Here is a 26609-nt window from a genome sequence, read left to right as displayed (position 1 = left end):
CAGCAGCAGCGGCGGCGGCGGCAGCTAACCGCTCGCGTTTATGCGAGGGCAGCGAAGAGCGCCTAATTAGCCGCGGGCCCGCCCACCGCACATGTGTCAGGAGAATATTGTTTCAGTCGCTGTAATTAGCTGCGGTCTCCTGAGGCCCATAGTAAATATATTAATGAATGTCAACACGTTTTGAGTTTAAACATGTATAATTTCTGAAAACTTTACAAATTCGGAAATTCCCTGTAGACGCATTACGTTTCTTAATGCATGCACACATGCACATACACAACAATGTGCCCTTCATGAACAACCATTGTGGATGCTTTGGTCTACTCTGTGTTTCTAGGCCTCTACTTTCAGAAATGTAATCCTCTGGATTTAATTAAATTTTTTTGTTAAATTAAACATGGTTGGAGAAGTTTCGTAATGACCGAAATAAAACCTGTTTGTTCAGAAAAATTCAGCAGTGACATTTAATTAGAGGACAAAATTAAATATGAATGACTACTGAATCTATGGGAGTATACCCTGTGGCAATTATTACTGCCTGCTTTTTTTTTCAGTTGACCTACAGCAGACGTTTGAGGTAGACTCCCTGGAGTACCTGGAAGCCTTAGAATTTGTCACCGAGCGACTGGAGAACCGGGTCAACTTCTGCAAGTCCCACCTGATGATGATCACCTGCTTCGATGTCACCTCCAGGCGGCGATAGAGAAGGAGACGGCGTCGGCCCTCTCCCCTTCTGTACAGCAAAGGATCCATGGGAAGTTGAGCAGCTTGGTCGTGGCGGGAAGCTGAGGGTGCGTTGAGGTGCGGCGGTTATACATGGTTTCCTGGTATTAAGGAGCGATACGCAAGCGGAGAATATTTTTTAAAAGTTGTGGGGAAGGGAAGAACAGGTGGACTGTAGAGACTGACAGCGTTTGATGATACGCCATCTCCAGTGAGACTGGCAGAGCACTTTCTTTGAGTAACTTCTGAGTCCTACGGTGTGTAAATACGTCTTGCATGCTCGCTTCGAAGAAGACCTGACATGCCAGCGGAAACCATCGAATGAGGAGAAAGACAGAGAGAAAACAAACCTGAAAAAGAAAAAAAAGGACAACAAGTGCCTTGCGAAGACTTCTGTATTGAAATTGTTTATTTGTGTACAGTTGGTGCTAGCTGAAATAGATTTAAAAAACATACAAAAAAACCACAAAAAAATGCAGCTTGTTTTACTTGGTGTTTTATCCTGACTTGCTGTTTATCAGTCCTTTGTACTTGTATTGTTATATAATAGACTAAAAATTCCAACATGTTACAAAATGTTACGTGTATGTTTTCTATTATTTTCTATCTTCCCTAAAAAAAAAAAATCTGAGACCATTTGGAATGTGTGGGTTAGAACGAAAAACAAGGCAAAAGGTCGGTTTGGCTCATTAATTTTTATTTTTTTTACCATTCTTGGCTACACATGGAGCAAGACCAGGTCTTCCCCTTGTGCCAGCATCAGAGAATGACAAGGCTGCGTTACCCGTGGCATTGAGACTTAAACAAACCCAAACTGCAGGAGCCGTCAGTACAAGTGAGGGAGAAGGAGAAAACGGCCGTGGCACTTAAAGCAGTGCAGTGACCTTTGTGTTTGTTGACTTCTGAGGCCACATATGGAAAGATTTTTGTTTCACCCAAAGGGAAAGCCCTCTTGTTTCACCTCTTGAGACGGTCCGTATTTCACGGCTGGAAATGAAAACGGTTTTTGGTGTAACAGATAGTGTAGAGTGCAGGCTTTAAAAAAAAATAAATAAATAAAAATAAAAATTAAAAAAATTGTCGGCTAAATTAAGGTGAGGAGAATGAATTTAACTCTGCCGTTTGCTGGACCAAGTATGTTTTTCTTTGACATCAGACGAAAATGAAACTGCGGCTAAATAAGGACTGCGTGGCCCGAGTCTTGGGGGGGAGGGGGTGGCTGCTGTGCGTACGCTGGTTACCTTGTAAACTAGCTGCTACAGCTACTAGCGGCTAATTATCCTTGTACTCTGATGCTGATTCACTTGTGTATAATATCATGAAAAATGTTTTAGAACAGGGTACAGACACTCTCCAGCAGTCATCATATATTTTATCAAGCATTAAAAAAAAAAAAAAATTTAGAGCACATAAAATGGTGGACAAATTCAGACATTTTAATCATTAGGCACTAACAGTGGCAGTGCCCCAGAAATCCTCTGAGTCCACCCCTAAATTAAATCACAGACCCCAGTGAAGTCTGAAACATTAATCTCCGGTCAGAGGTCTCCTTCTTACAAAAACTACTGCAAAACCCATGCACTCCATGTGGTCTCACTGCAGTGGTGCACACACCTTGGCTATGTTGGTCTTCATAGTTTAAGCTCTATGTGTTTATATATACATATATACATAAAGTCTGTTTCCTGTACTAACTGTAACCCCACCTACTTCCATACCTTTGAACAAGTCCCCCCTCCCTCCCTCCCAACACAACCTTCCATCAATCCCATGACCCACCCCCCCCCCCCCCCATCAGCAATAGTGGCTGCTGGATTATCATGCCCCACCCATTACCTTTATCACAGTAATGAATGAAGGAAATTATTTATTTGTAAACTCAGGAGGCCTGTTTGACAAGAGTTGCTTATATTGTATAATTTATTTACACAATATGATTTGCAAAGTGCTATGCATTTGACCAGTAGCTAAGCCCATTATATATATGTATAATATATATATCATATATATACGTGTGTGCGTGTCACACTCTCACTCTCTCTATATAGACACACACATTCTTTCATTTCTATTTTATAAATGTTTTCCTTTTTCTGCAAACGTGCTTGTCTTGAATTGTGCGGGAGAGTGGGTAGGAACCTTTTGATCTGAAAATGGAATGCTGCGTTGGTTTGCAGGTCAGTGTTTGTCTATGGAAGATTGCTTTTCATGACCTTGTGAATCTTTGGCCATGCTTTTAAAAGTAACAAAGTGTGGTATGCAGTGTATAGCAGAAAGGCTGTTACTTTTTTTAACCCCTTCGTGCAGATGCCGAATCTGGCCAATCCTCACTCATTTAGGTAGTGTTCTACTTAAGGCTTTATAACTCGAGACGTGAGCATCACAGAGACTTGGAAATGGCTTAAATGAAGCAAGACACTTGTAACAGTTACAGTACTGAAGTTACATTCACCATTTGGCAATGAAATGCAGTGGGCACATATATTGAACAGGTAAAACTATACATTTTCTTGATCATACACTCTTTCCCCGCAAGTGGGTAAAATCTGAGGGTTATATGTGCAACTGTAAAAGATCTATGTAGCAAAATGTGAACAGTGTACCCTGGTGTCCTTTAGTGTATCCAAATCAATCAAAAATATCCAAATTGTGCATTAATGTAAATCATTACATAATCATAAAGTTCACAACAAATCAACTGAATCATGAAACTCACTTCTACATACATTTCAACAGGGAATTACCTTTTAATCGGTACTTTTTCATCTTTTCATCAGTATTGGAATCTAAGATATCTAGTGGTCAAAAACCTCACTGAAATCTAACAAAATGCTTTTTGTGCATTATAAAGCATATAAATTTGCCCCCATAATGGTTTTAGATGAAACATTAATGTCACATGCACAAAAATTATGCAAAAACATTGTGTCACACTGTGGTACACATACTTGAATATGTAATAATTCAATCTTGCATGTTCTTCCGTACTCTACAGTATGTAATATTTTGTTGCATGGGGATGGGTCAATATTTTACAAATGTTACTATTTATGATCACTCCAAGGGAAATTTTACGTTCATCCAGCACATGTCAGCGCACAGTGAATTTTCCATGCCCTAAGTGACAAGTATAGCCCATGGAGATACTAATACACCCACATTATGTACAATAAGATTGCAATAAAATAATATTCCACCATCAGAAAAATAATAGATGCTATTGTCCAGTGCCATGCTTGAGGGGGTATAGTTGCAGATGAGACTGCAGGGAAGGGGTGCTTGTTAAATGGACAACCTATGTGACAAAGGTGGCACTTAGAAGCCCATATTTGACATATTTGTTTTGCATTATTTACCGATACAGCGAGAACAGAGTTTCCAGTCATAGTTTGGTTGCAGGGGCACTGAATGTCTGAGTTCCACAATCTCAGGATGCCAGAATCCTGGCCACTAGGGGGCTTGCACGAAGGGGTTAATCATTATTTTATTTTTTACACATCTGTTCACAAATAGTGGCTAGGCCAGAAGTGTGACTCAACATTGGTGTGGATTCACAAAAGTGTTTTTGTTTGGTATGATATGTATTGAAAGAACTATTGAAATTCCTTAAACTCTTTAGAGGAGATGCTGAATGAACGAGGTGTTGTGTCCTAAGTATAAAAGTAAAACTAAGATGGACAAGAGTTCAACTGCCATAAGAATAAATAAAATAAGAATAAAATGAATATGACTGCGACATGAGGACTGATGTAAATAAAGGAGTGTTGGAAGAAATAGCATTGCTGTTTTTTTTTCTTACATTGGGGTTGAGAATCTTCAACTGAATTGTGATCTTCAGATACATTTTCCATGTTTTATTTATTCAATTTAAAAAATGTCTGAAGAAATATAAATATGAAATATTTATTGATAGGCAGCGGTCTACATAGGAACAGACATGAGTTCTAGTCATTAAATAAAAATGATGCACATCATGTCAAGTAATCCCAGAGCTCTTACATGTTGTTAGGTTTGTCGAATTTAGCACACATATATGGTAGGAGACACCTCTTGTTCTCCGTTTACCCTCTGGTCTTGCTGATGAACTGGGTAAAGTGAGAGAAACATAATTGTTAACCTTGTCTTCTCGTTTCTGAACACTTTGTTTCAGAATTTTGCATTTTGCTGTCAAAGCTGGGTGTGATTTTCCACTAGAAATTTTACTTAAAAATATTTTTACCCAAACAAACCATACAAAAAATAAAAATAATATTTATCTAGTTTTGCAATTACAAGTCATAGGTAGGTATTAATACATTAGTGATGATTGTTACGGCTACTGCATTGTGCTACCAGCAAGAGAATTTCAAAGGCTAGTTGCTGTGAGCAGTACATGTGCTTGTGAGAGATGCTGAGCAGGCTAGCTGAACAGCCCTCCAGAGAATTGGCATGGAGACTGTGTCATCAAAAGAAACCATTGGATTAAAGAAGCTTCTGGAAAGCAGGGTTCACACATTGGACCGTGAAAATGTTGCAAGTCCCCAAATTGACCATAGATGAATCCAGATTGTGAAAACTTGCATAAAGAATGTGCTTGATTTTACAGTACAATACTGAGAATATGCGTTTGTTATTTTTTCCGTGGATGTGACTGCAGCTACACATCCTACCTCTTGGGAATTCAGCAACAGTGAAGGAAAAAGAAAGAAAGACAAAGATAAATTATCAGGTTATATTCTGAGGGAAGAATTTCCCATTTTTATAGATAATTCGCAAATTAGTTTCTTGAAAACTTTCGAAAATGGTCCATGAATGCTTTCCACAAGTTTTAGAATTTAATATTGGATATACTGCAGTAGCCTACTGAAAAGAGCATAATGATAACTCTAACTCCAAGATGGAGATGGGGGGGTAAGGACTCTCACAGGGAGTGAGGGGGTGTACATAAGAGCCGGGGATTCAAAGCATGAGAGATACACACTTGGGGGTTCCACGCTTCTCTCACAGCTGGACCTCGTGTTCAGAAGACCGCGAACATGAGAGGGCTAAGAGAGCCCAAAGCTAGTTCTGAGATTTATAAAAAATAGTCATTCAAACAACCGCCAATGTTTGTCATCGGGCGATAGCAGCGCAGAGATCCTGATATGGATGATGCATTTGGAGATCAAAGACGGTCTAGCACGGTCCAACGATTCACAGAACAGTTGGACAGGCAATGAAGCAAATGTGAAATGACCTTGTGTATGACAAATCGCTTTGCCAGCATGCGGTGTTCACAGTGTTTTAGCAATGTAGAAGAAAAAAGAACAGGGACATTAGAGAAACAGACTCACTGGAATGATCCTCCTTTAATGACATTACAGACCAGTGAGCACATTTTTTTCTTCTCCACTTCACTTTATGTAACATGATAATAAATCCCAAGGTTTCATTTCAATGCTTGATTTAAGAGTAGTTACTACTATAGATTACAAACAAACCCCTGATATTAAGCCGGGTGACGATCACTGCTTTGAGACCCAACACGGTTTGTGCAGTTTAGATAAAGGATAAACTGATGTCACGTCTTAAGCTGGAATAACCGGCACCTTCTTGCGCGTGAAATAAAAAAGAAAGTAATATTTAATCAGAAATCAATCCATCTCTAAGTCCAGTGCCTACATCAGTAGTACCTTGAGTTTAATCTGAGGAAACGAATCTACTGCACAGCATCAATTAAGTGATAATTGATGAAGTCTTACCTTTCCTTTGAGAGTTCATACATGCGTGCATGCTCGATACTGTTCGACAAAGCGGTTGTTTATGGGGTGAATCACGTACAATTGGTATAAATCAACTCTAGACTTTTACGTGTCATTAAAGGGGTTAATCACGGCTGCAAATGTTTAACTGGTTTTCCTTTATCATGTTGCATATCGTGTAGCTTGCTGCGTTTGTGACAGAGAAAACGCAAGCGAAATCTTTATCTTACCACCGCAACAGCAATCATTTAACCTCAACACCCACCGGTCATCCTGCATCTGCCTGCATCATCCTGCAAGATAGACACTATAAAGAGATATTCTGAACTGTGTGCCACAAAAAATGTTTTTCATCTCGCCTTTTATGCCCGGAACACATATGCAAACATAAACGCACATAACAGAATCAGCCTTTTATGCTGCTTGACGCAAATCTACATAAAACATATTTGCGGATGTAATGACCATGCTGAAATTGGATTTTGCATCATTTAAAATGTGGTACATTATCTATAATAAATAATGTGAATTTATCACTTGCTTAATTAAATTCCGCCTCGGGCACTACTTTCATCTGAAGCGCCTGGGAGAGTACATAATCTAATAATTAGTGAGTCATAGCCAGAAAATACGAAGAAACAAACATAAGCCAAGGATCATTTGGGAAAGACTTTAGAAAATGTAAAGTAAAACACACTTCTGTATTAAAATTAATATTTCAGTAGGGAAATAAAAAACATTAATTTTATTCTATCACAATGTTTCACAAATGAAACACCATTCGTGGACATGGAAACATCCTGGTATTAATTACGGATTCAAAGACTTTTCTGTTGCCAAGAAACGAGAACAACGGTGTGACCAGTCATTGCATTGCCCACAGAATCTGCCCATTTTCCCTGTGGAGTGCGCACAGTACCACGGTCATGGTGGGCGTGTAGATTGTTCCGGATACATGAGTTAAAGCACATGGAAAAAATAGACATTTCTTCCAAAAGGAGGATGTAAAGTTTTCAAGATTCCTCCTGCCAGTTTCTCACTCTTTCTTCACATGTACGAACTGCTTCCATGTGTGATTGTTAAGCACTTCGGTTTGGACACTAATGAGGGCCTGAAGTGGAGAGGAGGGGATGTGTGCGGCAGGCCTTATTGAAAGAAATTATAAAAGTAATTTTTTTTTAGCAGAAGTGTAAAATTGGTCAAGTTGAGGGAGGGTTTGTGCCGCGGCTGATAGAAACGCTGTCTTTCATGTCCTCCGCCGCCTCTGATTTGGCCAATCCGTATCTCTCGGCCTTGGTAATTCCGTATCTGTACTTACCGCGAATAACACCTTCATTAGCGGGCGGAAAATGTGCTTTCAAATTCAAAACAGCCTTTGAACAGGCTGCAGGGGAAAGAGTCAGCACGGAGAAGAAAAAAAAGGCCATTTGCGGAGAAGCGAAGGGAAGACGTAAAACATCGCGCGGCAAGCCTCACGATCAGTGAGACTGGCGAATGGGAGGAGGACGCATTACCGCTGCGATGCCTCGTTCTAAACAGCGTCTAATGGCGGTGTCTGCCCACAGAGACTTCCGCCAACTCTTTCATTAAACGAGGATCCTGGATGCAGGGAGACCCTTCTGGAACATTCTGCTTTGATGGTGACAGGGGAGGGGGAATTCTGAGAAGTGTTGTTCCTTAGAATAAGTGGGAGAGACCACTCAGATCTACCACCCAAAGGGAGCTGAAAAAGGCAAAAACCACTGCTCGAATCGAATCCACACAAAACCAGTCTGCCAAGAAAATCTGAAAGGCTGCTGCATCGTTTAAACCGATCTCAATGCAACACTCCTTTCTTTTCTCCCGGTGCGGGATGCTCGATCGCATTTGGAAACCCACCTCTTTGTCGCAACGTCCTTGGTAAATGGCACAGACAGGCACAGGCTCTCCCGTGAAAGCATGCTCTGCAAAGACAGCCGGCTTCCTTTCAGAAACACTTCAGACAAAAGAAAAGAGACTAAGACTGAGTCTGATTAGCCCTGCCCTCCAAAACATGATGATTAAAAAAGGTCAAATCCTAGTCATAGTTAATAAAATGCTGAACTACTGTGGAGTCACCGGTTAGTAGGCAAGTACATTGGAGGACTGCAATGGACAGTCCTCCAATGTACTTGAAATTTTAATAGGAAAAAAAACAGAATTAAGGCAATGTTGGGTGACTCTATGAAATTTGCATAGAAATGCATCATATATCACTATCAAACAATTATGTTTAGCCCAACAATAATAAATGCCAATGCTTATTTTATTTAGGATTTTTAAAATGGAGGAAATTAATAAGTTAGAATTCACTGTTGCCAAGCCATGTTGCTCTGCATACACCCCGTTCCAAACAAATCTCAACCCACCCACTATCTTAGGACGCATATTTTTATATTTAAGAGACCTACAGCTTAGGACCACATTGCCTGAATCATTCAGATTCAGCTGGCTCAGTTCATATTTGTGTATCTTGTGTCTGAGGAGAGTCATCAATTTGAGCAGCCGAACAATGGACACAGTGGTGTGGGAGTGAGAGAGACGAGCACCACGCAGAGATGCAACGGGCGATAGCGGTTTCCGCTATCCCCCCCAGCCGTAGCGCGGCGAGGACTCTTGTAATGGGGAGCGCGGCCCGCAGCAATGTTATCTGTGCCTCAGAGACACACGTTCACGGTTCCTAGGGCAGGATGAGTTGCTGGGGGAAGAGGAGGTGGGGGGGAGGTGCGGAGGTTCAAAAACACATTAATCCCTCTTCCTCCGGCACTGGTCCGTGGACGAGGGTTAGGGAGAATTAACAAGGAAAACAGGTTTTGGGAACACATCCTGCGCCGGACAAAAGGGAGGGACTGCATGGGGCTGGGGGAAGAGAGGCCGGCCCCCAACGCTGACCTCAGCAGAGGGGAACGCCGTGTTTGGACTGCGGGACGGAGACGCTACGTAACGACCGTGCTAGGACCGGAGACGAGCGCTGTCAAAGATAAGGCTTTTCAAATTATGAAGTCATACATAAACCACTCCCTTCAGCGAGCACAATATAGAGCTAACATGGCTGGTAGATGTTACATCCCAGAATTCAGCGGGGTAAGAGCACGAGATTAGAAGTGAATGGAGAAACACACAAAATTATGTTTCTGGTAGTCTTTTATTGTTGTTTTTTTGATCGGGAGAGAGTGATGTAATAAAATGGAGCGTTCTGCACCTCCAGGGACAGTTAGCTGCTGTCCATCTCCGCCCGGATCTCCTCCAGCTTACTCGTCAGCTCGACGGTTAGGGCATGCTCTTCTCCGTGGGTCACCTTCATGACGTCATAGGCCTGGCGGAAGAGAGGGGTAGGTAGGGGGGCGAGGTGCTTTCACATTGTAAATGTAATGCCTGTGTACAGCCTCCATAAGAGAAACAGGACGTAAGGATTTGGGTTATTGTACAAAATGCCACGGATGCACTTGGCACAGATTGCTCAGATGCATGTGACTAACAGGTCTTGTTAGGACCAGCAGCGCAAAACAGGTGGAGGTCGGAAACTTCTCAAGGAGATCAGGCTTGCAAAGTGATGTAGGACACAGGTGATGACTGAGGTTGGCTACATGCACAGACAAGACGATCTTGGGCCTGGACCAAGGAACAGATGTTGTCTGTACAAACTAGACAATCCCTCTGCCCTCTGTATATTCTTACCCAAGGAGATTCTGGTCAGTAACAGGCTTCTGCATGCAATTCTACAGTAGCTAGGGATATTCTGTCCTTAACTTTGCCTCTTAATGAATATTCAGAAAGACCCATCTAACCACAAGAATACTGACAAAGAACAATATCAGGGGACAAAACTTTTGCTAAGAAATTACATTGACTATCTGTGGCAACACCTTAAGTTTCATAGTTAGTGACAGCAGAAATTCGGCCCACATCCAAACAGCAAGGCCAGCATTAGCCCCATACATTACCTGTCTCAGAGTCTCTTGGGCCTCAGCCAGCCTGCCCAGGAAGTGCTGCAGTTTCCCCACTCTCATCAGCTGGATGGCCCGAGCGGGGTGGGGGTCAGGGTAGTACAGTCTGTGAAAGAGATATGAGTTTTAAGGTTTTAAGGACCTGAGAGAATGTTCGAGAACTACAATTCCCAGTTCACAGCGCTTCCCTCGAAAATGATCTGCCTATTTTGGAAAACCCCCACAATAAACTGTTTCATGTTTTACATTTTATTCAACACAGCAGGCTATTGTTTATGTATTACATTGGTTATTTATTATTTATTACAGCAAAATATTATCAAGGACAAGAAAACTAAACAAGGTTATCACCTTATCAGAAAATATAAAAATTTAAAAATATATTTTACACACACATGTATGTACAGTATATATGATATACACACATTGCAGAGGATCTCTAAAAGACTCAAGTCTGGGATCTCTGTTTATACAATATCTAGCATACAACACAAGCCAATGTACTGAAGGTTGTTCACGTAGGACAGAAATGCAGCGACACTGATATTAACAGGAGATCAGGTAACACTGAGCAACCTGTCCCCATGGTAAACTCAGGCTCTCATTAGAGTGTAAACCCTTCTGAAGTCAAATACCTGCTGACTACACTATCACTGCAGGTGTAGAAGAGCAAAAGGACTGTAAATGATCTGCGTGGCTGTGCGTTTGTTACGCCCCATGATAAAGCTGGCTTTGGTGAATCACAGTAACGAGAGAGCCTGCATCATAAGCAGTGTTTGAATAGGACCTCGCAACAATAACAGGACTGCCGCCGCATGCCCGCATGCAATAAAAGCGCAGATGTGCACACCTTCGGTCGAAGCCTCCGCTCCAACGCAAAGGGCTTAAGCGGTTTTCCACCGAAGCCGGGGCACATGGGAAGGCAGATAAAGGGGAGGGAGGGGCTCGCAAGGCCCATATGCCCCAGTCAGCACTTTCGTATGCACAAGACTGCAGGGTCATCACTCTCAGTGGCACCGAGAAGCCTCTTGCATTCACTGCGATACTCAATGGAGCCCTTTGTGTGTGCGTGCGCGTGTGTGTTTGTGTGTGCGTGTGTGTGTGACTACAGTGAGCTCCAAATGTTTGGGAAAAAGACATTTTTTTTTCTTGATTGACTCTGCACTCCACAATTTTAGATTTGTAATCAAACATGCGATCATTGTAATCATTCACATGTGGTTAATGCACAGCTTTTTTTCTCAGCTTTTATTTAAGGGTACTTTTAAACACTTTGGATGCACAATGTAGAAATGATAGAAAATCTTCTACATAAGCGATTTTAGGGCACCATAATGTTTCGGATTATGAATGCTATGTAAATGCAAGCAGTCACTTTTTTTGTTTGTACTTCATTGCATATCCTTTGCATGCATTGGCTGCTTGAGGTCTGTGTCCCAGAGACATCACCAGGTGCAGATCATCTTCTCTGGGGATGCTCTGCCAGGCCTATACTGCAGCCATCTTCAGCTCCTGCTCGTTTTGGTGGCTAGTTGCCTTAAATTTTCTCATCAGCATATGAAACGCACGTTCAATTGGATTCAGATCAGGTAAAGGGTTTGGCAAGGATTTTGAGCAGTTCTTTTTGGCCTTCACTCTTTGTCCAACAAGGCCTTTTTCCAGAAAGCTGCAGGCTCTTTCAGGTATTTGTTTGCAAACTATAACCTGGCCATTATGTTTTCATGGCCAATTAGTGGTTTGTACCTTGCAGTGTAGCTCCTGTTGTTGGGTTTGAGACAGGGTTTTTCTTCATTATGCTGAGAATTCTTCAGCCATTAACTGTAAAGGTCTTCCTAGGCCTACCAGGCCCTTCGCAATTGCTGAGCCCACCTATACTGTCTTTCATCAGTTGATTTTGGTAAGCCTAACGTTAGGCCTACGTCTCTCACTGTTTTTTTTTCATATTTCTCAGCACAACTCCAGTCTTTATGCTGATACACACTAATAACAAACTCCAAATGCAATCAAAAGCCTATAATCAAGAGTAGACTAGTCAAAATTGCAATTGGAATGAAAATCAGCATTTACAGGGGTTCCACAGGACTGAGTTTGAAAACTACTGAGGTATTGAAGTAGTTCCATTCGCAAGTTTTCCATATTGACTTCCAGTGCTTATTCACTAGCATTCTGTTACTTAGCTAGCTAGCATCACCTAAGAGCTTTTGTCTGTCATGAGACTTCATGAGCCAAACAAACCTTCAGGTAAACTCACACAAGTGAACTGGTGAACCAGCCAGTCAGTATATTAGTCAGCAAGGTATATATAGTCTACAACATAGCTAGCATCACTAGCTAGCCAAGTACATGTGTTGCATGTTAGCAACTGATAGCTGCAAAGTTGTGTAGCTGCTCAATGAAATTCAAAGATGTCTGTGCAGTTTTGTAGTCTTTATCCATTTTCCAGACAGCAGAGTTGATACATCCTCTAAGTATATTTTTGCAGGTGCTCTATGTGATGGACCACTATTTATTATTTTAAATCCATTAAAAATGTAGGTATTTCATTTTTTCTGTAAATTTCTATTTTATTTATTTATTTCTTAAAGAAATGAGTCCCTTAGATTTCAGGAGATGAAGAACGAAAACTGCTGCATGCCTAATGATGTACATGTTTCCTCAGAATTGCTTTGTTAAGATACGGGCTTAATTAAATTAGTAATTAAGTTAATTACTGAAATTGCGAAAATGCATTAAGGAAGCAGGCATGCGTTTACATGTGTAATTGAACTTCAGCTGTTCCCTTCATGTCTATTTCAGTGGCAGAAGGGTCGAAAACACATAGCAGAGAGACAACAAAACAACAGTGTGGTGGGGAGGGGTACAGAGAAGAAAGGGAGTGGAGAAGAGAAGAAAGAGTGCAGAGATGAGGAAAACTTGGTAGAGCAGAGAGGGGTAAAAGGAGAGATGGAAGAAAAGAAGATTGCAGAGGAGACTGCAGAAAGGAGAGTGTGGAAAGAAGTGAAAGTGAAGAGCGAGGAGAGAAGAGGGGAGTGGACAGGTGTAGAGAGGAGATATGTTGCTTTTAAGCTTTAAGGCAGCCCTGCATAGTACACTTGCACTTAAGTAAGAGTTGAACTGTATTCCAAATTACTGAGTTGATGTTTTAGTGTGCTATATAAAGCTGATCCACTTGATTAATCTAAAATATGGTCAAGGTTACATGGAAAAAAAGAGTAATTAAGCTGTAGATGACCTTATTTGCATCTGGTTGGTATCCTAAAATTAACTGGGAGCCTGGGCATGGTGGGTAACGTAGTCAGAAGGGTCTCTCGAGCCATATCCCCATGCGTTGCCAGGAGTCCTCCTCCTCCATTTGTTACCCTCTCTGCTTTCTGCCCATCTGAATAATGCAGAACACATGCAAAAAATGAACTGGGAGCCAATGTAGGGAAATGAGCACTGGGGTAAAGCAATACCACTCCTGTGTCCTTGGCAATACCCTGCCTGCTACATTTTGTTTTAGCTGCAGTTATCCAATGGCACAGTTGGGAAGGCCAAAAAAGGGAGTTACAATAGTCCAGTCCAGTTGAAATAAAATGGTTGATTTTCTCAGCATCTGGCAATAATAAAAAAAGATCTTATCTTTGCTATCCTTCCAAGATGATGAAAAGAAACTTTGGTAATGTTTTAAACATGTGATTTCATACTTACTTCCGAGTCCAAGATTACTTCAAGATTTCTGACTTCAGAGTTATATTTGTTTCCGGCAAAACAATTCTCTTTGCCTCTTTTGACCTAGTATAACTGCCTCTGTTTTGTTTTTGTACAGTTAGGGAAGGTTTGTGTAATCTCATTTTTTACATCAGACAAGCATTTGGCAAGAACCCCAGCTGTAGAGCTTTCAACACTTAAACACAGCTATGTATAATCAACATACCTATGGACAGACACACCATTACAGTGAATAATATTAAAACGAAGTGGGAACAATAAGGGTCCAAGAACTGGGCCCTGTGGGACATCACAAGTAATACTGACCTTTCTTGACTCATCAAGAGCAACAAATACTTTCAGTGGGATAAGACTCAAACTATATTCCAGACAGTTCTATTCAATTTTATGTTGTTTAAGTAAAAATCTGTGGTCCACAGCATTGAATGCAACAGGTTTAAATAAAACCAAACACTAAGGTTAGCCATTTTCTGCATTGTTTTGTAGGCCATTAGCTACCTTGATTGGAACCTTTGCAAAGAAAAGGGAGGTTTGAGTTTAAAAGCTGGTAACTTAAAATGACATGTCTAGATCAGCCTTTTTGAGTAAAGGTTTACCAACAGCCCTTTTTTTCTGAAAAAACCTTGTGAAATGTGAACAGTTTACCACTGCAAAGAGAACTAGACCGAATACTAAGAATGTCCTTGGAAAACTTGGTTGGTAAAGGATCTGGTGGGCAGCTTGTTGAATTATATTAATTAGGCATTATATCTGTAGATTTTTTCACACATTATTTACCTCTGAATGTAGTGGTACTTATAAGCTTGAGATAACAATATATTGTCATATATAATATTTAAACATTGAGTCAAGCATTTCATAATTTTAATCTCCAATTTTTAAATGATCACAATGTGTAAAGTTGTGGCTCTAGTTTCTCAAGATAACCACTCAGATATATCAAAATCCTTAGTTAGACATGATCTCCCCATCCATCCTCTTGCACCCCAAAAAATGTTTTTGTTTATTTATAGTGGTGCCATTGATCCAACCGGCAACTCTAAAAAGGAGACTCCATTCAACATAAATCCAAACATCTGTTATCAGACCATTGACATTGGTGCTAGAGTTACACATTTTGGAACTGAACAATTGGGCAAGGCATGCCCGGGGAAGTGAGCGAAGATTATCTGCAGTGACAACATGCGAGAGAACCCCCTCACACAGGGCGTCACTGCCACCGCTGCGGTCACACACTCTTCGCACCCCGTTACCGAGTTACCATCCTCTCCACATCGCAGTTGCCAGGCACCAGATGGACATTGTGTCTGATGCCCGGCTTTACTGGTGTTTCACCATAACACCGTACTGCATTTACCGTCTGTTGCACAATTAGCGGAAGGGGGGGTAAAAAAAATCTTTCTTCCACTCTTTAAGCCATTAAGGCAGATATCAAAGTCAAGTACAAGATGTGCTCATATTTTATTCATTTGGGTTAAAACAGAGGTGGGTAGACAAAAATAACATTCATGAAGGATATGCACTCACAGCTGTTCAGTAAAGGTGAGGCTAAAGATTAAAATATTTCCACATTCTCCCGTTGTCAGTGACATGGCGCTATATTCTGAGGCTAATTGTTTATACTCCAGCTCTTAACCAGACGGGCAGGTTAATTAGAAATGGCCATGCATTTTCACTGATGAAGGCAGTGCGCGCGCCATCTTAACAGAAAAAATGTTGACTGCTGAATCTTACTGCAGTATTATCTGCACGCGTGACTGAAAATCCTGTTTGTCTGAGGAGCTGAATGCATAATCCAGCGCCAATAACTCAACGATGGCAAGAATTCAATCGATATCAATAGCATCCGCTGCACTGCGAGGGGGCAATCGCCTGATCTAGAGGGGTGAGTCCGTTGCTTTGGCAACAGCAGAAAGGTGTGGGTCTGGGGAAAGCCCCATTGACTTTTCATTAGCGAGAGTGCCATCATTCTATTAATCTTAGAGCATGAGATCATAAAAAGACCCTCTGCTGGGTAAAGCACTATAGGAGAGGAATATTAATTTGCGATTCCACATTCGACGCACAGCAACTTGTTCAGGGATTCTGGAGAGGTGAGCCGCTCGCTGACGACAACGTCCCATCATTAATTTGCCTGGCAGCGGCGACGGCAAGCTCTCGGAAGCTCTGCATTGTAATTGAAGGCCAGGCATCGCACAGTGCCCCTAATCAGCGCACTCCTGTTGCGCTCATGAAATCAATCATAATTACATAGTTTGCCATCTGCCATGGATATATGGAGATGGTGTGTACTTCGTCACCCCTTCCGTGGAAGAAGCCTCTGGAAACAGTCAGTTACAGGAAGACCAGCTTCTAAACTCCGGCCATACGAAAACTCAGGATGCTTAGTCACCATTTGTGTCAGGAATGTGTTAATGTAGAAATGGCATGGCGTCAAAAAACATCTTAAATGTTTTTTTTTTTTTTTTTTTTTTTGTTACATACCTTTTATACCTCGGCCCTCACCGCCATTATTTGCCCGTGGTTATAAAGTGACAGCATAAGAAGCGAGCACTCTAAATGTGAAGCTTTGTGCAGACTCAATGAGTCACAGTGCTGTCATCCTGACCCGCCAGTCACCTCCTCAGCGCCCGCCTCCCCAACCCCTTCGCCGCCGCCCCCGCACATCACCTTGCGGTCAGGGGATTGCGTTTGATTTCTCAGAATGGCGAGACCATTAGCGCATGTCCTGGAGCTTGTGCGGCGCTAGCCCAATCTTGCGCTTCCGCTAGCCTGCTACTGCTCACACGCACATCCATAAAAGGCCGTTCTGTTTTCCAGAAGCCGCGGCAATATCCAGCTCACTGTTCGGCCCTGTCAGATCTCTCCCGTGGATGGAATCTGTTGGCTCTCTGAACTCTGTCTCTGCATGGCTACTGTGCTCTTTCAAAGACCGATTTCAGGGGTCCACGTTTAAAGACCCATTCATGCCTTCCCCCTTTAGAAGCAGCACTTCTTACGTTTCAGTTGTTTCTTATGTTATGTCAAAAAATGAAAAAGGTCTGTTCCTTTCATTAAAAGATCAAAAACACTGACTCTGCCCTTTCAGCATAATAGCCTCAAATTCCACACCGAACTTGCCTATCTGGCAGTTTCCATGAACACCCTGTTCATCAAAAACATAATTCAGAAAAGCTATATTTTCCTTCGTTTTCCTCCTTTTTCTCCAACAATAGAGTCATTTCTTCATCCTCCTCCATCCCCTCACAAAACCTAAGCATTTTGGATTCTGTAGTGGGGAACGAGCCTTTCACATAATAACAAAGAATCTTTCCGGTGATCGCTCGGTAATCTCTATGTTTGTCATGCTTTCAGTTTTTAATGTTTAATTTGCACAGTATTAAATAATATTATGTCACGAGTACTTACTTAAACAGTCATTATAAAATATGCATTCCTTTCCATGTTTCACTGAGAAACAATATTACACGTCTGATGGCTTATCACGCAACATTAGCCGCATTCATTTCACAATTAAATGTGTACACTTTGTTCTGCTGGGATTCCTCATTGGTGATGAGATTTTGTCTAGTTGTCAGACTCCCTTAAGCAGCATGACATAAACAACAGGCAAAAACAAGGAGAAACAGAGAGGGGAGGGGAGGGGTTCTGTGAATACGGAGGGCCAATCAGAATATGGAGGACGCAAAAAAACAGCGCACGAAAAGATGGTGAAAATGCAGACAGCTCACGCCCGGTTGCGTTTTTAGCCGAAAGGCATGCAATCGACACTTAAGAAAAAAAAAAAAAAGTGGATTGAAAAAAATTCAGAGTGTTAGGGTTGCGCAAATAAACTCTGACAGAAGTCGGAAGGCGAGAAGCAGCGGCACTGACTCACACAACGCCATCACAGCTTAACGCCGAACCTCGCAACGGTGTCTGTACGTTACCGGCTGCAGTGCAAGCTCTAGCTTAGAATAGTATCGATGCTGAGAGGGATAGTGACACAAGCATTCTGACTGCTCCCAACTACACGCACATTCCAACTATCTCTCTGCCGTTATGCGCATGCTGCGATGGGTAGGGAGAAGTTTGGGCAAATAACACCCGGTTTGAGCCTTCACAACTACAGAGGAAAGGTTTTATTACAGTACTGTGCAAACAGCTCAGTTTTTGACACGAAGAGAAAAGCTTCAGAAATTTTTTTAGAAAGGTGCTTTTGGTCTCGTTGTATTTGTTCAGTGCTTGCAATAAAACAAACAAATAAATAAACAAAAAAAAAAGTGGTATGTGCTGTATTTATTGAATGTTTTTATGAATATGTAAATTCTGAGTATGTCTTAGCCTACAGAGAATGGGTGTCTTAAGATGCAAGCCACAACATATAGATAAAAACATTAATTCATTCAATAATGCACATATGCACAGAAGCACGTGTGCACACACACACACATGCACAGTCACACACACATGCACATGCAAACACAGGTGGGTTGGACTCCGGTCTATGCGCTACGACACACACACACGCATGCACACAGGCACCCACACGCACACACTCACAGGTACACGCACACACACACACACACACACACACACGCACACACAGGTGGGTTGCACTCCCACCTGTTTTTGGCCCTAGGTGGTCCTAGGTGCTTAATTGAAGTCAGTTATTGGCTAGAGTCCAGTCCACACACCTTGTTTCCAAGGCCCAAATTGGCCACTGAACCAGGGAAACCTGCAGACTTGATTTGGAGGACTGGAAAACACACAGATAAAAACTGAATTCCTAAGATTTCATAAAAACAAAACATTTTTGGGTGAAGGGGGAATGGAGGCGGGGGGGGGAGGGGGAGGGGGGGAGGTATAAATGAGATGCTCTTCCATCTCAAATGAGTAATTCTCCAGTGAACTCCCTCACACAGCAGTGCTCTCAGCGCAGCACTGTAGGACGTTACCAACAGCCGGCTATGAGGCCGCAAGCAATCTACAATGATTCATAATACAGCGGCCCCACAGCACTGCTAGTTTCATAACAAATAATATGAAATTTTGATGAAGATTTTATTTTGTTCTTGGAAAAAAAAAAGCCAACAACAGGAAAGCAGCACTCCCTGAGAACACATCCCCCCGCTGCACAGAGAGAAGGAACAGAAGGGTTTGTGTTGTTGTGCCCTGTTTGGTTTACTTTTTTCTTACCCTGATTTTCAGTCTCCCTGCATCTCGATTGACACATTAAGTAAAAAATATTAATATACCAAAAAAAAAGGAGGGCGGTGGGAGGCGGCACAAAGGGGTTGAAAGCTTCATGAACACTGCCGTTGCATAAATTTAGCTGACAGAGTGAAGATAAGGAAGCCTTTGTTGTCGCGTGCTTTTGACAATGCCGAAACGACTGTGTAAACACTCAAATTCCTTGCACCACAGAATCGTTTGCGAGGCGCAGCATTACAGATAACATCTGATATGGTTCCATTTCACGTGTTAATCAGGGCAAACAAATTAACTTTTTAAAAGTCCTATTAATGTTCCCAAGATTACATTGCATACAGCACGCTCAAGTGTCACTACTTAATACTGCTGCTTATGTTGATAAACAAATTAAGGATGAAATAAACATCAGATCAATGTGACGATAATCCCGTCCATGCATATAGTAGCACGACATTAGCGAATGATCATTACAATATGAATGTCACTCATCTTTAACCCTAATTTATGAAACACTTGACATATACTTGCAGAGCTGTTAGCATTAACATGCTATGTTTATGCATTACATCCTTATGCATTAAGTGAGACTGCACCGTAAGCCACTGGTGAACTGAGGGAATTAATTAACACTAGGCTACTTGATCAGGATGGGGGAGGGGGGGGGGTAACATTTATGGCCCAAAGAGCAATGCCGAGCCCCCGCCGGGGCCCCGCGCGACCCTGTCCGGAGGACTTCCGAAAGCTTGGCCCTCAGCTGTGAACTTGGACTGAACCTGCCCCTTTTCACATGACAGCGCACCAACAGCGGAAATTCCCGATGAAAGAGCGACCCATTCATCCCTCCCGGCTCTCTCTCTCTCGCTCGCACACACACACCCTCAATTTGCGCGGAAAAGAAAAAGGAAATTGCTCACATGACGACCCTCCGCTGATCCAGATGCTCATCTTCCAGAACGTTCTATTAGTCGGATGTATTCAAGCCCACGTGGAACGGGGAGAAGGGCTTTGCACGACTGACTGTAGTCACGCTGCGTATCGGGACCTTAAAATGCGCGCACTGTGAAGGAAGGGCCAGACCAGATCTCTCACACTGCCTTTGCTCCAGATGGTCAGCAATAGCCACCTCCCGACCCACACGCAAATCTCCAGCCTGTTCAATTTCAATAAACTAGCTGTTTTTTTTATTTTTATTTAAAAGAGGGCAGAACTTTCACTGGCCAGTCAAGTCATTACATGGGAGTCCCAAGGATGTTTCTGAAAACTCTGGAGGTTTTCAAGACCAGTATTGATATGGTGCAAACGCTAAATACGATGTTGTTTTATGGTAAACCGAGCAATAGGTACACTTTAGTAGTAGGAGAATGGCAAGCATGTTTGGGCTGTTCTCCTTGTCATGTTATGTTATGAGTTACACTAAAAGCAAGGCTGCCTACCCAGCCCACTCCACCACACACCATTTCAAATTTTACATCACTTGACCAGAGTAGTCACATTGAGATCGACCATCTTTTCAAATGAGCTCCTGAGAGAAACAGACCTGGAGGAAACCAGCAGAGATCCACGGCGGGCTCGAACCAGAACCCCCTTGCGAGGCAACAGTGCTAACCGCTGCACCACTATGATCAGAGCAACACTGCAAAGCAGGATCAGGGCAACAGCTCAGAGCAGAGCACCACAATATCTTGTCCTGCAGGAGGATCCCTTGAGGGCTCCCCTACCCCGACTTGGCTTGGTCCTGAAACCATTCAGTTGAACGGAGACTACCACGTGATTTGAATTTCTATGACTTTGTTTTGGATGTCGACAGATCAAATTTTGTTTGTCAAATTTTTCATTTCTTTCCTGAAATACATTTGTTTGTAGTTGCAATTTACACATTGTAGCCAGAGCCATAACCCGTAAGATACACACGCACCTGGAAAACGCTCCTCCGCATTCGGCGAGGCGAATTCCGGGGCGCTGGCTGTTTGCTCAGCTCAGCGAAGTCATTGGTATTCTGTGTACGGCCTATCCAGGAGATGAACTGCAGTGTACACTTCCTGGTTTCAGCCCGGGTTGATTAAACTGAATGCCACGTGTGCTCGGGTACGGATTCTGCTGCACCGCGCCACCTCAGGGTTACTGCTGGCTCCAGCCTATGGAGTTACGTGTCATGAGGGTGTTTCACACCAGCGTAATTGTGTTTCCGAGCAAGATAATTACAGCTCTCCAAGCACTGATTCGGTATGAAATAAAATACTTTTTAAAAATCAATATCTGCTTTTATTTATGTAGAAATTTTGTCATTGTACTCAGACCTCATAAACCAAGGAGTGGTGATGTCCATAGCCCATAGTGGGCGCCACATATATTTTTATTTTACCCTTATTTTACCAGGAAGCAATATTCAGATACTTCAAGATTTACTTTTTGCGTAATGTGCTATATTCCAAATTTGCTAAAATAAATAAATATACAATCCTTTGATGACATGACAGAGCTTGTCATTTGTTTCATTACTGTCATCTCTCCCACTCAGGCGATGTGTACTGGGAGTTCTGCCACAAAACAAATTACTGGGCATCTCCATGATGGGGGCTGCATGTCAGCGGTGGCTGAGGTAAACTCACCATTTCTTCACGGCAAGACTGCTCTTAGAGCTTTAGATGAAAGGCACTTTATGAATACAAGCCATCATTTTTATTGTGGTTGAGAAACAAACCATCATTCTATTGTGGCAGACGGCAGAGTAGTATAAAGGGTAAGGAGTTGGTTTTCTAACTTGAAGGTCATAGGTTCGATTACCAGGTAGGACACTGCCATTGTACCCTTGAGTAAGGTACTTAACCAGCAATGCTTCAGTCTATATCCAGCTGTATAAATGGATGCTATGTATAATAAAAAATAATAAAAAAAAGTCACTCTGAATAAGAGTGTATGCTAATGCCTGCAATGTAATGAAATTGTAGATTTTCTTTCTTGAAATATCTGAACATGTTTACATTTCATAAATACAAGCCTCATTGTTTTTGCATTTTTTTCTTGAAATGGCTAAACATTCACATTGTGAAATACAATTAGCATTTTTTTTTACTGTGCAATATTACGCAATCACCTTGACTAATGAAAAAGATGTGCAATAACTGGCTGAGGGTGTCTGTTCCACAAACAAGCAAATGAAGAGAGAAATGAAATCTTCTGTGGGAAAAAGCCAAAGCAGTCTACAGGCCACCCACACCGATAAACAAATTATAACTGAAAAAACAAACCGGTTTCCATCTAATGCAAAACAGAGCTCATGTCATCAGCAGATATTCGGACTTCAATAATAAAACATACTTGGCTGCAGTATGCAGGAACATGTGAACCAGAAACCAAGGAGACAAAAAAAAGAAAAAAAGCTGATGACAGCTTATGAAGTCTTGCCTCGTGTGTGGCAGCTGTACACAGGAGCTTCCGCTCACGGGAAATCAACTATTACTTCCCACCTGCCTGAAGATGCTGCTCCCGAGACTAAACCTTGTATGCACGTGCGTTGTTTTCTTGTATAGGTGCCAGCTTTCCCGCCAAACAGGAAGTCTACCAATATGGAGAACCACCAGCGCTTGACTGGCTGGCCACTGCACCTGCGCAATTGGCACTCACCCCAAAAAACTTGTATTGTCACTGGAACCTGCCCACTTGCCTAGTGCAGATTGCGGTTTTGTCAAGGCAACAATGGGAGGAACTAAACTGCCAACCTGTTTTAGTTAAAGCATTCTGTGGTAAAAAAGATCAGATTGATTCAAATTGTGACTACACACAGGAATGTTTGTGGTGGGACTGACTCTCCACTGAGCCATGTTCACCATTAACTTTTTTCTGGTCAACCAAGACACAATTAAGTGCCTGTCCCCTTCCTCTTGTGACCCTGCAATAAACTCACAGCTTGATCAATTAAGGCACCAGCTTGGGGCAGGAGCACCGCTTTTAGGAGGAAATGGGGAGCTTGATTTAACACGCTTCAACCTTAAAGCAGTGATCAATGGTTTATCAATAAGTGTTTGGTTGACAGCTCCAATACCATGAGCCAATCAAATGTCTGTGTAGGCCTGCTACTGTACCTCCACAAAATAAACCAAGCTGGTTTATTTCCCTCTGACAGTTGTTTTGAGGAACAATCATCCTCAGACTTCAGACCTCAGACTATATATCTCCCTTACGGCCGGACCCAAGTGGAAGATCTATGCACATCCAAGTCGTCTTGACTGGAACCCCTCGCAGCCCCAACTTCAACAAAATCTTCCTGGAGGCCACGTGCATCTAGCGGACTTGAACCAGCTGACAAGTTGACACAGTTTGTTGCTGTGTGGCTATGTTATTTCACCAACTTGGACTCTACAGATGTACAAAAATTCTGATTGGTTGTTGAACTCAATTGTTTCTGATGAAACCTGACCAAAACATGATTAAAACAGAACCTCACTACAAAAACATGGAGTCATACACGGCATCGACTTTGACAACAGTTTTGGGGTTCATCTCTGTCTGCCATCGCTGACAGCATCACAGAAACAGAAGTATATTGAGGGAAATGTGAAGCTGAACAGAAGAAAGGGAACATAAATGCGAAACATATGGTGACGATGTAGAACGTGGTCATATCAGAGCCGGTAGAAATAGGACATACGTTCCAACCTTCGCAGTCCCTGCTGCATCCCTTTACGTGGATTTCTCAATCTGACAAACGTCACGTCCTTTTAAATCACACAGTTTGTCATGTTTATTAATGTTTGAATAAAAAGCACTGCCAACATCTTGGTTGATGACTTGGGAAGCGGTTATTAAGGCTTTATTCAGCATTTATAAGCACGCTACACTCTTAAGTGTCACCAAATCTACAGAAAATAGCACAGCACAGGCACAGTCACAATTTCGTTTCCCTCGGCAGCTAACCTTCTGCTGACTTTTGCTGATATTGCCGTGATTTATTGTTCATACTTCGTTTCACCCTGCGGCACCGCTGCCTCTCTCCTATTTCCCGCACAGGCCCGGCCTGCTGGTTTTATTTTAAGGCCTGTCACTTGAAGAGATGGTTCACATTTACCATCGCAGCAGTGCTAGGGAGGAAGACTCCATCATGAAAAGCAAAAAAGCATTTTGCACACATTCACATTTACCATTACTCCTCTTTTATTGTGCTGTCCTTCACGCAAACTGAACCTTTTCACTCAGACTGTCACTCGGCGCCAACTGAAAGGTGCATCCTCAGCGCCGTCACGCTATTAGTAGCTGCGGCCTTTACTTGTTCACTGAGGCGGCGCTGACTACCGGGCTCTACGGTGCTTCCATTTTAGGAGCATTTGCTTCTCAAACTTGATGTGTGCTAACTGGAAAAGTGAATTAGGAGCACATCCACTAACTGGGACGCATTAGTGAGTTCCTAAATTTTTCAAATTAGGAGCACATGCGCTCCTCGGAAAAGATGTTAGCGATAAAAATGTTAACCGTTACTAGTGATGAGATCAACTCAGCTTCAGCTTCCTTGTTCAAGTCTCCAGCAACGTTCAAAAAACGTTAAAAGGACCAATACTAAAAGAGTCTATTTTCTGAATACTTCTGCTTTCTTGCTTACTCTCTCCAATTAAAGGTGCTTTCTCAGTTGAGGGACATTCGTAAATACCAAAGCAATATATTTAAACATTAACATCCCATCTCCATTTCTCTCACACTATATCGCTCTCTCTCTTACTCTCGTGTACATATACACACAAGCAAGTGGAGTTATGTGGACCCTCTTCGCTCCTGCAGTAGAACTGGGTCACAGCTGTCCTGCTGGCAGTGATGAAGTGGAGCCGGTACCAGGGGGTGGGGGTGGGGGGTGGGGGGGTCGGGGGCTGCTTCCGAGCGGATGGCCCCTGATGGAAGTTAATGGGCCTTCAGCTGCCTGGCCGCTGGTGCCCAGGAACGTGCTCCGATTTCCTCCACACCCCTGGATTAACTGCTTAATAGCCCAAATTTACATAATAATTACGCGCCGGCCGGCTCCCGCGTTCGCCGTTAATGGAAGCGTTCTGCCGACTGGGCGGGAAATCCGGGCGGTGTGACCTTCACTCCGCTCGAACCCTGTCCCGCCCAATGTCTCCTGTAGGCAATAGGGCCCGACTCGCAAGGTCAGCCATTTTCTGGAGGGTGAGATTCAAGGCAACAGCAGTGGTCGAAAACACCTGTCGCTGTGAGCAATTGCAGGTGTTACTTGAAGCAGGTACAGTACTCTCAGGGATGGGAAAGAGGGCTTTCAGAGTCCCATAATAGGGCGTTTCAATGAACTGTCAATCACTTGACCAATAAAGATTATCTCCACAGCATGCTACAAGGCCTTGGGTTGGATCAGTCAGCCATTTTGAGCTTTTTTTCCCTAGTGTGTTGAAAGTTGGCTGAAGGCTATATCCCATTATTGTAGATTATCCTTTTAGGCGATTCAATAGCCCAAAGCACTCCTAGGCCCCATTTTCGCAGACTTAATACAACTGAATTTGAAAAGCACCAGAACAACAACTTTGAGCCCCTGCTATTTCCATTATATCAAATGATTACAGAGCATAGAGTAGTGCACAAAGCAGAGAGTGAGGAAGGAAGGTCTCCATGTCTTCCATAGTGATTGCGCTGCAGTCTCCAAACAGACTGTGTGGATTTGGAAACACGCCATCAGCCCAGTGTTTCTACGCTTGTCTTTTATAGAATAAAAGACTAATTAATCCCTAGGAATCACTCATAATGAGAATACTGGGGCTATCATCTGGATATGTAGAAGGCTTTTCTTTTCTTTACAGATTCCCATCCATTAAGTGTCTCTCCCAACGCAGACCAATTCAAACTGTATAAACCGCCACACATCAAACCAAAAGCAAAAACAATGACCAAAGATAAAACATACCAAAAAAAAAAAAATCTTTCACAGATTATGCTCAGAGTGAACTGTCTCATTAATGTATTGCTAATGAGCCTTGCCACATCTCACCTAAGATAACAATGCATGCATACATCCCCCACCACTCAAAGGCTTTAAAGTATTCACAAAGGAAATACGTGTATACTGTTTCAGATAGCTGACAACATCCCGGTCTCATTTATGAACTGAGAACGAGACCGAGTCATGATAAATAAATAAATGCATTCTCAGTCATACGTGAAACCTTTTGCAAAATGTAGGCTACTTGCTTAACGTTTAATTTCGTATGAACTGAGAGTGAAACCAGGTTGCTGACAAAGAACGTTCTCTGTAGGAGCTGTCATTTAAGTGGGTCAGTCGAAAACTATTTTTTATTTTTCAGCCGGC

At 42.4% G+C, this 26609-nt stretch overlaps 2 protein-coding genes across 2 annotated transcripts in view; one reads left to right on the top strand and one right to left on the bottom strand.

Annotated features, from left to right (window-relative positions):
• Window positions 1–4497, top strand: part of kif26ba (kinesin family member 26Ba) — a 119032-nt gene extending 114535 nt beyond the window's left edge. Inside the window, exon 15 of the mRNA XM_064332164.1 lies at window positions 555–4497. Within this exon, the coding sequence (XP_064188234.1) occupies window positions 555–703 (149 nt within the window). The 3' untranslated portion in view covers window positions 704–4497. The remainder of the gene's footprint in view (window positions 1–554) is intronic.
• Window positions 4498–9587: 5090 nt separating this feature from the next.
• Window positions 9588–26609, bottom strand: part of smyd3 (SET and MYND domain containing 3) — a 195879-nt gene continuing 178857 nt past the window's right edge. The window contains exons 11-12 of the mRNA XM_064332178.1: window positions 10406–10514; window positions 9588–9777 (exon numbers count right to left, since the gene is read on the bottom strand). Coding sequence (XP_064188248.1) covers window positions 9676–9777; window positions 10406–10514 — 211 coding nt within the window. The 3' untranslated portion in view covers window positions 9588–9675. The remainder of the gene's footprint in view (window positions 9778–10405; window positions 10515–26609) is intronic.

This window comes from Anguilla rostrata, chromosome 1, assembly GCF_018555375.3.
Source record: "Anguilla rostrata isolate EN2019 chromosome 1, ASM1855537v3, whole genome shotgun sequence".
NCBI lineage: Eukaryota > Metazoa > Chordata > Actinopteri > Anguilliformes > Anguillidae > Anguilla > Anguilla rostrata.
This window is presented reverse-complemented; position numbering and strand designations above follow the sequence as displayed.